The sequence below is a fragment of the Penicillium bovifimosum genome (assembly GCF_028826915.1).
Source record: "Penicillium bovifimosum strain IBT 22155 chromosome Unknown utg000002l_segment0_segment0, whole genome shotgun sequence".
NCBI lineage: Eukaryota > Fungi > Ascomycota > Eurotiomycetes > Eurotiales > Aspergillaceae > Penicillium > Penicillium bovifimosum.
Genome location: NW_026622711.1, coordinates 1668253 through 1682119, shown reverse-complemented (window position 1 = coordinate 1682119; position 13867 = coordinate 1668253). Strand labels below are relative to the sequence as shown.

The 13867-nt window shown below is 50.5% G+C and overlaps 6 protein-coding genes across 6 annotated transcripts; 4 read left to right on the top strand and 2 right to left on the bottom strand.

Annotated features, from left to right (window-relative positions):
- Window positions 1–458: 458 nt before the first annotated feature.
- N7515_001854 (proteasome regulatory particle base subunit RPT6) lies at window positions 459–1798 on the top strand (the record flags this gene model as incomplete). Its single annotated transcript, XM_056662598.1, has 3 exons — window positions 459–693; window positions 770–1445; window positions 1540–1798. The coding sequence occupies 3 exons, from the start codon at window positions 459–461 to the stop codon at window positions 1796–1798; spliced, it is 1170 nt and encodes a 389-aa protein (XP_056524711.1).
- A 2484-nt stretch (window positions 1799–4282) lies between these two features.
- Window positions 4283–6227, top strand: N7515_001853 (uncharacterized protein; the record flags this gene model as incomplete). Its single annotated transcript, XM_056662597.1, has 4 exons — window positions 4283–5821; window positions 5880–5894; window positions 5953–6071; window positions 6131–6227. The coding sequence occupies 4 exons, from the start codon at window positions 4283–4285 to the stop codon at window positions 6225–6227; spliced, it is 1770 nt and encodes a 589-aa protein (XP_056524710.1).
- A 494-nt stretch (window positions 6228–6721) lies between these two features.
- Window positions 6722–9010, top strand: N7515_001852 (putative ubiquitin fusion degradation protein (Ufd1); the record flags this gene model as incomplete). The annotated part of the gene is made up of 1 exon (XM_056662596.1): window positions 6722–9010. One exon carries the CDS (start codon window positions 6722–6724, stop codon window positions 9008–9010), a length of 2289 nt encoding a protein of 762 aa, XP_056524709.1.
- A 278-nt stretch (window positions 9011–9288) lies between these two features.
- Window positions 9289–10388, bottom strand: N7515_001851 (transporter YIP1; the record flags this gene model as incomplete). The annotated part of the gene is made up of 2 exons (XM_056662595.1): window positions 9289–9891; window positions 10041–10388. The coding sequence occupies 2 exons, from the start codon at window positions 10386–10388 to the stop codon at window positions 9289–9291; spliced, it is 951 nt and encodes a 316-aa protein (XP_056524708.1).
- A 339-nt stretch (window positions 10389–10727) lies between these two features.
- On the bottom strand, window positions 10728–12488 carry sam50 (SAM complex subunit SAM50; the record flags this gene model as incomplete). The annotated part of the gene is made up of 4 exons (XM_056662594.1): window positions 10728–11932; window positions 11985–12171; window positions 12269–12385; window positions 12456–12488. The coding sequence occupies 4 exons, from the start codon at window positions 12486–12488 to the stop codon at window positions 10728–10730; spliced, it is 1542 nt and encodes a 513-aa protein (XP_056524707.1).
- Window positions 12489–12734: 246 nt separating this feature from the next.
- Window positions 12735–13679, top strand: N7515_001849 (ubiquitin-conjugating enzyme E2; the record flags this gene model as incomplete). Its single annotated transcript, XM_056662593.1, has 3 exons — window positions 12735–12761; window positions 12819–12898; window positions 12956–13679. 3 exons carry the CDS (start codon window positions 12735–12737, stop codon window positions 13677–13679), a joined length of 831 nt encoding a protein of 276 aa, XP_056524706.1.
- Between the last annotated feature and the right edge of the window lie 188 nt (window positions 13680–13867).

The following is a 13867-nucleotide window of genomic DNA, read 5'->3' as shown; positions in this document are numbered from 1 at the left end:
CCCAATGAAATACATGGTTGACTCATTAAGTGGGGATGGGAGCTGCGGGCCCCAGCTTTCATCCATGGAAGCACGGTAAATGTTTGGTTGGTTTGTTCCCGCTGCACGGACCCCATCTTTGGATTAACTAGTACTGTGTATGTTAGTCATCTTGAACTTGGAAGTCCTGAAATATAAGGCTTCAAAGGCTTGGCATATTTCCGCTTAGTAAGCACAACTGGACGCCCGGGCCCGAAGCCACTGGACCTGAGCTCCACGTACAGCTTGACTGTTCAGCTCGCCAAACTCTAGCTTCAAAGTCCTCCATCTCTACTCACGAGCTGCCCCTCTCCCTTACGACTTCCCGATAGAACGTTATCTCAACCGAAAGAGAAAAAGGATACCTTTCCCTTTGCTGCATTTGTGTGAAAGACAGACAGCCCTTGAGTCTCCACAGCGTCATCATCCCATCTGCCATCATGGCTCTCGACAACTACTATCGCAATAAGATCGAGGGCATGAAGCTCGAGATTATTCAGGGCCAGGCTGTTTTAAGACGGTTAGAAGCGCAGCGCAATGACTACAACTCGAGGGTCCGTCTACTGCGCGAAGAACTGGGCTTGTTGCAACAGCCCGGCTCATACGTTGGTGAGGTTGTGAAGGTGATGAGCACCAAGAAGGTCCTGGTGAAAGTACACCCAGAAGGAAAATACGGTAAGCTTCGTCTATGCCATCTCTCTTCTGATTTTGGCGGCCAGGATCACGCTAACGCTACCGTTTCCTCTATCAGTGGTGGACATTTCCGATGGTGTGGATATCGGCAAGCTGGTCGTGGGAAAGCGTGTTGCCCTTCTGTCTGACACCTACAAGTTGGAAAAGATGTTGCCATCCTCAGTTGATCCTCTGGTTGCACTCATGATGGTCGAGAAGGTTCCCGACAGCACCTACGACATGATTGGTGGCCTGGACCAACAAATCAAGGAAATCAAGGAGGTTATCGAGCTTGGTCTAAAGCATCCTGAATTGTTCGAGTCTCTCGGAATTGCACAGCCGAAGGGTGTCTTGCTCTATGGCCCACCCGGAACCGGCAAGACCCTACTTGCTCGAGCGGCCGCCCACCATACCGACTGTCGATTCATCCGAGTCAGCGGTTCCGAGCTAGTTCAGAAATACATTGGTGAAGGTAGCCGGATGGTGCGTGAGCTTTTCGTCATGGCACGAGAGCATGCACCAAGTATCATTTTTATGGATGAGATCGACAGTATTGGATCAAGCCGGATAGACTCAGCAGGAGGCGGCGACTCAGAAGTGCAGCGCACCATGCTGGAGTTGTTGAACCAGTTGGACGGTTTCGAGCCAACGAAGAACATTAAGATCATCATGGCGACCAACCGACTGGACATTCTCGACCCAGCCCTGCTTCGGCCTGGACGAATTGACCGAAAGATTGAATTCCCTCCTCCATCGTCAGTCCACCCTTTACGCCCGCCTCTAACTCATTGCCATTGCCCCCCTCCCCCCTCCCTTATTATATGATGCTAATTTCAGTCTCTCCTTTAGTGTCGAAGCTCGTGCTGACATCTTGCGAATCCACTCCCGATCGATGAACCTGACCCGTGGGATTAATTTGACCAAAATTGCTGAGAAGATGAATGGATGTTCTGGAGCGGAGCTGAAGGGTGTTTGCACGGAGGCAGGCATGTATGCACTACGCGAGCGTCGGGTCCACGTCACACAAGAGGACTTTGATTTAGCCACAGCCAAGATCCTCAACAAGCACGACGACAAGGAGGTTGCCGTGTCGAAACTGTGGAAGTAAAGGAATTTCGAAAGAAGGTGGATCCTAGAGGCTCGGGGAACGATCGCCGATGTTGTATCACTACTTCTAATCCTACCTTGATATTGTCACCCCAGGTGAATGCATGATTGTGCGACTTCTTTGGACTCAACCTACTCAAATAATATAGAGTAATCATTCATTGGGAGTGGAGCCCAGTGCCTTTTGAGCTTGGTGCATGCACATGTGTAGTATACGGAGTAGATTGTCGTAGTCTCGTACAGTACTGTGTAGATCAGACGAGTCTGTACTGGGTGACCAGGCCCAGCCTCACGTGTCACAGAGGTTGCCATGATTCATAGAGCATACCTACATGTACGTATGTGCCCGAATATGTAATTTTGTGAAAGCTCTATGTCTCTAACCCCTCGGTCTCGGGCTCAAGGAACGTAGGTATGTTAAATATGTAATGCAGAAAGAAGTGGTATACTTATTTGGCTTAGAAGATAAAATTTTGCATATCTATATTTAAAGTGGCAAGATGGCCGAGTGGTTAAGGCGGCAGACTTAAGTCTTCACTACTAAACGTAGTTTAGCTTTCTGCTAATTTTACATTGCGTGGGTTCGAACCCCACTCTTGCCAACATTTTTTAAAAACCCAAACACTTTTTACAACACCATGCTGGCCACCCCAAAACTGTAGTAAAAGCGGTAAATTCCTCACTTTGTTTCATTTCTTGCCGATAGCAATGAGGGCAATTAACACTATGGTCATCAATTTCAAGAAACGAAGAGCTTCATTGTTATGGTATTGAAAATTGCGTCCATGGAAACAATGGGAGATATCCCCAAAAAAACACAGCTTCATAATATTTTCTCTAACTCCCTAGAGAGGCTACATGTAAATACCATACTCCGTAGTTATAACCAGAAAGCATTCACCAGGCTATAGACTAAAGCCTACGTTATCTAGTTACAGCCGTTGTTGAGAACTTGAGATACTGTGTTGTAATTTATCTCTTTTACTATGTGATTTGGGGTGGCCAGCTCGGTGGTGAATTACATTAACTAGTGCTTTGGGATGATTACTTACATTGTAACTTGTACGGAGTAACTACCTTGGATCTAGGCAGGACATTTGCAGAACAGATGGTCCTAACAGATGGTGCTAACGATCTCCGTAGCCCCTATCGAGCAAAGGGTTGATCGCTTTTCGTTATCTCTGGCGCAAAAAGAAGGAAGGGACTCAGCATCACCGGGCTTGGCAGCTCCTGCTTATCTTGCACATACCAGAGCTGCATGTCCTCCATCCTCCATCCTCCATCCAAAGCAGTGCATACGTGGTAGCTCAGCCTCGAGTGAAGGCTTGGCATCTGCTACAAACAGTGTCCGATGTAGATCATAAGAGATGTCTCGAATCGGCATTTGCTTGGCGTGGAGATCAGTATCGGATCCCTTGATGGCTATTGTCTTGGCAGACTTGCCAAGGAGAAGAGACTATTGGGAACGTATCACTGGGTTCTTAGAAAAGGTAACATCCAAGAGTTTCACGGTGTGAATGCTCAAAGTCAAAAGCTGCCATGGACAGGTGAGTTCATATACTGATCTTGTAATCTATCGTACAGCATCGGATGATATGGCTGGAGGATCAGGGGCTATTGGACCAGACATCTCCTAATAACCCCTGTCCTGCGCTCCATGGAATTTGGTGCGCGTGATCGGCGGGTCATTTCCCAACGTCTAAAGTGGAGAGAGTAGAGACAACAAGCGCCAAGTGCTTTGGAGTTTGCTGGGGCACCTAAACCCCCTTGTCCCAGGTACGGAGTACAGGACCCACTTAGTTGTGATCACTCCATACTTTGGGGAAGTACCCGCCACTTCCCCTTCCAGACCTCGTAAGGTACTGCGTACGGAGACAATGTACCATTATGCATTGTATTCCGCCTAATCTCTCTCCCTTGCGGAAAGCCAAGACGCACTTGTCAAATTTTTGAGCTGAAGATCACCTGAGAATACATACATGGTACATTGTATGAACTAGGGCGGGGGATGACGAGATGCAGTGCATACATGAACGCAGTACAAAGTACAAAGTACATAGATGTACTGTGTAAGACTTTAACTTGTACATCACGGACTTGCTAAATTTGGCCCTTCCGCTGACCGACAGTCCATTTCTGGTTAAATATATTCCCGTAGATCCATGGATGCACATCGATCTGCTTTTGAATCTGTTATCTTTCCATGGTTACAAGGTCATGTCATGAGTTCTACTCAATTGAATAATCCAATTCCAAGGTTGCAACCCCCCGGACTTCGTCTTCCGACTCCACAACTTCATTGCTATATACTTCCCGTTCTTTCTTTTTCTTCGATCTGAGGTTAAATCAGGCAATTACTTACATTCCAACCTTGGGAACCTGTGGACTGACCCCCCTGATTCCATCATTTAAACTATTTCCTCCCCACCTTGATTTTTTCTGACTCACATCATTTCCTTGGGCACAATAAACAAAAGACCGGACTATGTCCGATCTTTGGTCTTCGATAGCCTTTGCGATTGACCCTATGAGAACCGAAGCCATGCCTGCTGTCCTACAATCAACCATCAATCTCCTAGAGAGCGAGCTGGTGAAAGCCCGCGCTGCCCTGCGGGATATCAAGCCTAATGCCTCCCCTTTCGGCTTCTTGGGCGAAGAGGTCGCCGTAGGGGCTATGGCTGCGTATAGACAAGACCTTATCGGCCGCGCGCCCGACTTCTATGGGTCGCGCCGTTTGACCCTGAAGGAACTCGGTCTGGCGCCTGTTGTGAGAGAACTGCCCGCTGAACGAGTGGTACCAAAGGTACCACAATCTATAGCACTTGCACCCACGCGTCCTACGTCGCTAGAGGATGTCCTGAGCAATAGTTTGGTGCTCGATCAAATGGCACCTTATCTGACAGTATCCTCCTTGATGGCTTTGAGCTCAACTTCACGCCGCTTGCACACGGTCATCACCCAGACGCCATATGTGTTCCGACATCTCGATCTGTCCCGCTGCCGGGGCGCAGAACTCTCTACGGGAACCCAATCGGAGGACAACCTGCAGACGGAGGACGATGTTTACTCGGCCCCATTGAAGCGTATATTTAGGAGCCTTGAGCGCAGGGATATATTGCGAGATGTACGCACTCTCAATTTGGACGGCCTGTCAGTGCCGGCCGATTTGGTGGCCGATATTATTCTGACAGATCGCTTTAACATCAACATCTTGTCCATTCGTGAATGTCGCCATCTAAATGAACGGAAGCTCATGCAGGTGATTCAGCATGCTGTCCGGCCTACACGCCCTGCAGGTACACCGCGAGTGAAAGGTATCTATCACTTCTCTCCCATGCAGACGGGCCCTCAAGCAGTGGCGAGGCCCAGGTATAGAGACTGGTGGGGAGCCCGTGTAGGGGCTTCACGGAGTCCCAGTCAGACACCAATCAGCTCTGGTCAGGAGGATGAAGCGTCATCGACACCATCGCCAGCGAAGCACCAGCAGAATGAGTGGTACAGCCCATCAGGGAAGCTGTTCAAACACAACCTTGAGGAGGGCTGGGCCCAGGTGCTTCAAAAGTGTGAGGGGATCATCGCCTTTGATGCCACTCTCTGTCGTGGCCCGAGACACGATCCCTCCCTATACAGATCAGCCACAGAAGATAGCAACCCGGCTGAGGTGCCCTTGCTTGGACCTGCCGTGGCCACAGTGGCTCTCGGACCCCGTGGATGTGACGGGTGCCACAGTTCCCCGGAAGGCCCAGCTATTTGGGGCCAGTCTCCAGATTCACAGTTTCCAATGTTGAGCCCCCCGCCATTGCATTCGTCTAGTGTCGAAGCAGCCAAAAGGCCGGAGTTATTCCCAGGCGAGCATCCGGTCCTCATCGCCCGCTGTGCGGACTGTCTTACGAACCGCTGGTGCCATCGTTGCAACAAGTGGTTCTGTGACAACTGCTTGCCGAATCCGCAGCATATACGAGTGAATTTGTCCCCGCACCAGACCGCTATCCACACCAGCGCCGCTGAGATACAAGAACGCGAGGTACGGTGAAATCAAAACTCACCTATTAATTATCGATGTGACTGACACAGATGTATAGAGACTGGAACGAGGTGTAAGCAAAGACTGCTGGGAATGTGGCCCAACTGTGAGTATCTTCATTAAGATTCAAGATCTCGGTCGATTCTGACCATGGCAGTGTGCGTCTTGCAAGCTGGAATGCCAGCACACATGTCAAGGCTGTCAAGGGGATTATTGCATTCAACATAACGAGGGATGCTCAAAAACACTGGTAGGCTTCTGTCAACAACAGGCCCCATGAATGCGAGGCAATACTAACCTATGCTATAGTGCGACTGGTGCAATACTAGTGCTCGGGGGCGAATGCGTGGCGACCTCTATTAAGAGAGTAACCATTTCAAAATCATTGACAAATACAGCGGAATGAATTGGAAACGTAGAAGAACTTCGGTTGATTTTAAAGCGAGATCTGCACGTGGAGGCTTCCAGAATTGAACTCTTTATCTCTTATCAGACATGCAGTCGAGAACAGCGGCCAATCTGGTAAAATGATGTAATTGTCCGGCAGAACTTCCAGTTAGGAACGATAGACATAAGATATACATAGTGTATGTGGGCTTAAGGGTACAATCAACTAAATATATGAGCTGCTAGATACTTCCTTAATTAGCTTACTCACAAAAACTGTGGAAATATAAACCAAAGAAAGACGAAAGAATCAACTACGTTGCTTAGGGAGAGCGCATCGCCAGCTATACATCAGGCGGAAAGCAAGGCGGTGGTGTCTTGATAATGGCCAAGGTTGGGTCAGCGGTCTTTTGACATCGTCGCTGCTAATGTTGTCTGTCGCCGCCGCCTCGGGGATTTCATATTAAACGCCATGCATTCATTCTTTCTCTCTCAAGAGTATCAGTATTCATCATGACCCAGGATACATTAGTCTGGTCATCCCAACTGCTCGTTGCATCGCCAGAGCGGGCGCCTCGACTGCCCGGCGACAAAATCACCCTACCGCAATCTGCGCTCGAACAGCTCCTAGCTGCCGCTCCGCTTCAAGCTGTCCCATCTGGCAGTCCACGTGTGCTCACTGCGTCATTCGATCCATTCAATCCACACACATTCGCCGCTGAAACGCGCGCTCGTCAAGAGATCGAACAACGTCAGCAGCAACTACCCCACCCGTTGACATTCCGCATTGTCAATCCTCAAAATGGCCGTTTCATCTATGCGGGCATTCGTGAGTTCTCCGCCGATGAGAACGAAGTCGCGCTGAGCACTTTGCTCAGGGAATCGCTCGATATCAAGGAGGAAGCGTTTTCCAGTGAATATGGCGCAACACAGGACCCAGGGCATCCCCAAACAGAGGCGGAACCTTCGGGACGGACTGGCCCACTGGTCACAGTACATGCGAGGCAATTACCGAAGGGCACCTATGTTCGTCTCCGTCCGCTCGAATCTGGGTACGATCCTGATGACTGGAAAGCTTTGCTGGAACGGTATCTGCGGGACAACTTCACGACCCTTACAACGGGCGAACTTCTGACAGTGCCGGGGACCCGAAACGAGTCATTCAGATTCTTAGTGGACAAGGTGTTCCCAGAAGGTGAAGCGATTTGCGTGGTCGATACAGACCTTGAGGTTGACATCGTGGCATTATCAGAGGAACAGGCCCGCGAAACGCTCCAAAAGAGGTTGGAGAAGACTTCACGCGCGCCAGGGACGACTAGTGGCAGTTCGATTGGGGGTATTCTTAGCATTGGAGAAGAAGTCAATGCCCAAATACTACCTGGGGAGTACGTGGATTATGAACTTCGCGATTGGGATCGCAATGAGATTATACAGATTGAGCTCACAACCGACGATCCGGATGTGAGTCTTTTTGTCAGTCCCCTCTCTACTCGCCAAAGAAACCGCCCAAGAACAGACGTGCATGTGTTGGGCGATTTATCAAGTCAATCACCCAAAGGATTCGAACTTCGGCCAACGAATGTGATTTTGGAAGGTGCCGAGGCCCTCTACATATCAGTTCACACCATTCCTACAAGCAATGAGCCCTCCGATGCGCAGCAGTGTTCACCATCGCGATACCACCTTCGCATCACAGCGAAGTCAACAAATGCGCCAGTCGACCATGATGAGGTAGCAGAGCCCCACGAGCCTGGCGATGTGCAGTGTAAAAACTGCCAGCAATGGGTTCCGGAACGAACACTGGTTCTCCATGAAAACTTCTGTCTACGTAATAATATCTTCTGTTCGGAGTGTTGTAACGTCTTCCAAAAGCGATCGCCCGCGTGGCAGGGACATTGGCACTGTCCCCATGATTCTGGTTATGGCAATGATGCCTCAAGCAAAGATAAACATGACGATATATTCCACCAAACATACAAGTGCTCCGATTGTGCAGAGGAGTTCGAAGGACTCCCAGCCCTAGCACAACACCGTACTACAGATTGTCCGGGGAAGTTGATTCTATGTCAATTCTGCCATCTTCTCGTACCACAGCGAGGCGATTCTGATCCTGATTTCCGCGACCCCGAGGTGATGCTCTCCGGCCTCACTCCACACGAGCTAGTGGATGGAGGCCGTACCACCGAGTGCCACTTGTGCAACAAGATCATTCGGCTGCGAGATATGAATACTCACCTTCGTCATCATGATCTGGAGCGCCTCTCTCGCCCCGCACCTCGCATATGCCTGAACATGAATTGTGGACGGACATTGAACAAAGCCGGAAAGGAGTCTATTGGCCTGTGTAGTTTTTGCTATGGACCACTGTACGTGGACACACACGACCCAGAGGGCAAAGCCTTGCGCCGCCGTATCGAACGCCGTTATCTTTCCCAGATGATGACCGGTTGTGGCAAGTCATGGTGTCAAAATGAGTACTGCAAAACGGGGAAGCAGAAAGCCGCTTCTGACTCCAATTCTGCTGCCATGAGTGTAGCAGAAATCATGAAGATCACACGTCCACTCGTCGATGCTCTGAACCTCCAACCAAACTCTTCAAACACGGCACCATTATACCTTTGCGTTGATGAGACAAGCCAACATCGGCGTAATCTCGCAGAGTTAATTGCAGCGGAAAGTGCCGGAGAGAGCAACAAAAGCTACGATCTGCCCTGGTGTATTGCAGGCGCCGAAGCCACGGGTGGCTCTCTGGAGAAGACGAGAGAGTGGCTATCCAAATGGGCGCCAACTCGTGGCGAATAAGTACGCGAGTTTTCTAGTTTTCAATTAGGGCATGATTTGATGAACATGGCGCGTCACTGGCATGAAGCAAAGGTCCATAGAGCTTACTATCAAGTAGAACAGCCAATTCAATAATGCATAATGAATGATGTATACCGAAACATAGCTAGAATTTCATAAGACTCATGATTAAATGCAAAAGCTGGCCTCAAACGAAGGCCATAGACTTTGCCGCTACTAACACACAGGATCATCCAAGGCAATCGATACAAGAAGCGTGTTTTCCTAGACACCATATCTCAAGCCGCTCCCGTTTTCACAGCCAGGGAGCCAGTGCCACGTGAAGAGAAGATACCCATAATTCCAAAGACGACGTAGAAAAGAGCCAACGGATACGCGACGAGACCCCTCATGCCACTCATGCGTGCCACAGCGCAGAACATCCCCGACGAACTGTATGTGCACCAGCCAACGGCGGCAATGGTCAAGAGATACCCGAACATGGTATCCATGGGGAGGAGAATACCAATGAGACTAGTAAGTACCAAAGGAAGGAAGCAGTATCCTAGCACACTGGCGGAGCGTGGGAAGGTCAGAGTAGCGGAGAAATGACCCGCGGCCGAGGCGCCGGACATGGAGGGTTTGTGGTGGGGGTTGTAATTGGTAGGGTCCGCAGCGTTGGGGGTCGGGACCGCATCGAGAGCTGGAGACATGAGGCTGAGGATCAAATGCAAAGCAACGGTGCCGAAGACGGCAACGCCGTAGATATAACCGTAGAACACCTTGCCCGAGAGAAGCAAAAAGGTGCCATACAAAACGATGTAGAGCAAAGCTCCGTAAAGATCGCTGTCGTCCATAAGATGATTGTCAATCGAGGCGAAGGGATTCAAAACGGTCAAAGTCTGGAATTCAGATTGTTAATATCGAACATCAAGCAGAATTGACGACCAAACCAGTCCAACGAAACCCGGGGTAAACAACAAGCCACCCGCAAGTCTCAGACCCCACGTCTCCTGAAACCAGGCCCGCCGTATAGAATCACTCAACTGACCTTGGTCCGAATGTGTTCGAAGTTGACACCCAACTCTTCTAGCAATGGCGGTTCACCATCGTACCCTTCCGTACCAAATGCAGCCAACCAACCCGTCCTTAAGCCACCCTGTTCGCCCATCCGTCCACTAACGCCAGCGGCCGGAGACCCGAAGCCGCCATATCCGCCACTCGCAGGGTAAGCTTGCGTAGAGGGGTTTGCAGCACCGCCAAATCCGGCGCCATAGGATGCTTGCGATGGAGTTGTGTGACCAGAGACTGAGGAGTAGGATGAGGGGAAGAACTGGAGATTTTGCGGTGCGGAGCCTTGGGGCGCGTAGCCCTGTTGTTGTGGATAGTATTGGGCCATTGGCGCGACTGACGCTGTAGATGGGTGGAAGATTGCTAGATCCTGATCCGGATGTCGAAACGCGTACAGCTTTTAGGGAGTAGCGACTGGTAAGCGTGGATTGTTGTACTGTGTAGAGCTTCGAAGCTCCAGATGGCCACACCTGATAATGTTTGATGACTAAGCTCTTAGTCCCCGTCCCCGGCTCCGGGGGGACCCAGTCGAGCAAACTACTGTACTGTGTATTATCAATAATGACAGAGAAGGTATTGTACGCGACATGATTTTGGTATTGATTGTAACTGTTACAGTGATACATGAGTGGTAGGTTGGAGTTGGAAGAAATCTACTTGTCAACGTTTATAGGAAATTGATACCGATACCCAACTGCAGGCCTTTGCGGCCCTCTTCGCCCTTTCGCAATACCAAAGGCAAGGAGAAGTTGAGCTCAAAGCGAGCTACCGGGTGGGCATACACGACACCGAAGCCAGCTGCGACACTAGGCAAACCATTTTGTAGTTCCGAGAGAGTGGAGATCATAGCATTCGGCACCTCGCCATTCGTGGTAGGACTACCTTTCTGCGAGGTCTGCAGAGAAAGAAGGCGGCCACCATTCAAGAAGGCCTGGAACCGCACAGGTTTCTCCGCACCAAGTCGCGGAAGTGGGAATAGCAGGTTGGCGCTGCCGGCGGCGTACACATCACCGCCCAGTGAATCAACGCCCTCACGGGGCCCGAGACCACAGAGGCGGAATCCACGGACATCGGTGGGCCCCCCAAGCTGGAAGCGATCGTTGACACGAGAAAGTTGAGGGCGAGAGTTAGACTCGAGACCGAGAGGGTAGAGAAGGCCGGCACGGAATCCAGTGGTAAGGCTGACGCCGCTGTCACCCTTGATACCTGGGATAGGAATGGGGATAGCACCTTGTGTCTCAATCTCTGATTTCCAGAAAGAAACATCGCCCTTGAGCGGACCGAATCCAGCCAGCTCGTTAAAGGCCTTGGCGTAGTAGCCACGAGACGGCAAGAAGGCATTGTCACGCTGGTCATTGACCCAGCTATGGGATATGCTGCTTTTCACGCTGTCACCTGCATCGGCACGTACAGTAGGGGATGCGTTCTCCGCAAGACCAGTAAGCTGTCGCCAGAAACCGTTGTAGCCAAGTTCGTGGCGGTGGCCTGATTTGGTAACCCATCGGAGTTTGCTCCAGCCGCCCTTCAAGACCTCCTCGTGGCTTGCCCAAGACTTTTGAGTGGCGCTTGCAATACCGCCAATTTCCAGACGGAAATCGGGATCTCCCAAGATCGGAGTCTCGAATGCAGCTTGGTAAGCAGACCGTGTTCGGGTACCAAGGGAAGCGTTCAAGTTCAAAGTCTCGGCGCCGCCAAAGACATTACGCCAGAGAAGGTTACCGTAAGCTGAGCCCTCGGCATTGCCCAAATCTGTCCCGGTCTTCATCAATACACGGGACTTCTCCCGCGTCGCCAGGTGGACATCAATGTTGCGCACGCCATTGTGGTCTTGCGACTCATCCAAATAGACCGAGATAGGCTGCTGAAACAGATCTGCCCTGAATTAGTAGCCATACATGAGGATTGTTGCCCTGAGTGCTCATACCGAATCGTCCTAGTTTATCTGCGGTAGCCGACACTTCCCGCAATGCTTCAGCGAGGGTGTAAGGCCGACCCTTGTTTGCGCTCAAGAGCGGGCTCAAGTTGCGCTCGAGGAAGCTCCGTCGGGTATGAGGAGCACTTGTGACTTGAACAGAGGAGATGGTGCAGGGCAAAGTCGAGTTTTGGTCGATCTAGTAGATATTCGAATTCAATGATCAGCCGGGATCCTCCGCAAGCAGACAGGAATTGCGAGACGGCCTCGGCTCCTGTACGTTTCGAAGGTCATACCAATTCAGTAAGTCGGTTCTGTGCCTTCTGGTAAATAGCTTGCATGCGCTCATTTACGGCCTGCTGTTGCTCTTCCAGCACCTTAGGATCTGCGCGTTGTTGCAAACGCTCGAAGACCTAAGAGGCAAATAGAGGTCAGCAAAAGGTGAAGGTTCAACTAGTTGAGCTTCCTGAGATCTGTACTTACGCTCTCATCTCCATCAGCGAACGAGAAAGACATTTTCACGGCTGCAATGGCCAGGACTTTCGGCCTCCGGGGAACATATCGGGGGTGCGCGTGCCGAGCCCGCAAGATATGGAGCCATCACGTGACCATACACGAACGCCGAGCGCCTGATTGCGGCTATCAACTTATTACTCCGCAACCTCCCAAGACTTTTGTTTCTTGCCTTCCCCTTCACCTCCCGAAAGATCGTTGCAGCTCAGTTCACTCCACAAGGCTCGGCTTTGTATCACATTGCTCAATATGGCGACGAAAGCTGCTTATAAACGGGTAAGTGGCTCAACCTTAGGTTCATTTGAACATCCTTGGTGTCTAACAATGTGATAGCTCACTCGCGAATACCAAAACATCCAAAAAGACCCTACACCATTTATTGTCACTCATCCATCAGAGACTAATATCCTCGAGTAAGCGATATACTTCGCTTCGCATTGTCGCAGTTATTCGAAGCTGACCTTACCTAGGTGGCACTACATTCTCACTGGACCGCCGGGCACTCCTTATGAAAATGGACAGTACTGGGGTACATTGATATTCCCTCCAGAATACCCTTTCGCTCCTCCCGCTATTCGTATGCACACGCCAAGTGGCCGGTTCCAGCCTTCAACTCGACTCTGTCTCAGCATTAGTGACTTCCATCCCAAGTCTTTCAACCCTGCTTGGGAGGTCTCAACTATCTTGATCGGTCTTCTCTCTTTCATGACCAGTGAAGAAATGACCACGGGAAGTGTCAGCGCCTCGGAAAGTGAGCGCAGAGTCCTCGCAGCGCGGTCCCGGTGGTGGAACTCAACTGGAGGAGGTTCGCATGTCACCGCCACTGCAGGCGTTACTCGAACCTCGAAGGGTATCAATAATGTCAAGGCTGGAGATGGAGGTTTGAAGTTCCGCACAGAATGGCCTGAAGTCGATCAAGAAAACTGGGCCTGGATGAAAGAGCATCGCATCGATTCCGCCACCGGCCAGATCCTGCCGGATCCTGATGCGCCCACTAAGTGCTCCCCTGAAACAAGTGCTTTACGTCGACGACCAAACGGTAGTGCTCCTGGGATTGGTGTTGTCATGGACGGTGGACATGTTGCGAGAGAGGCCGGTCAAGGCTGGGCTTCACGACATCGAATCTGGATCGGCGTGGCTCTCTTCTTTGGCTATGCACTGATCTCACGATTATTAAACGATATGCGGACATGAAGTTGCAATTGACCTTTTGAATCATCGTTAGAATACCCCTTTTTGTCTCTCGGTTCCTATTCCAGGGGCCATTTGCTTTCAACTTTCTTGTCCTTAGCAGGTTCGCATGCATTATCCGGCATGGAGGGAAAATCTTATCCTTATCAAAGAGATAAATGAAGTGTTTTTTTGCAGTCTTTGAATACCAA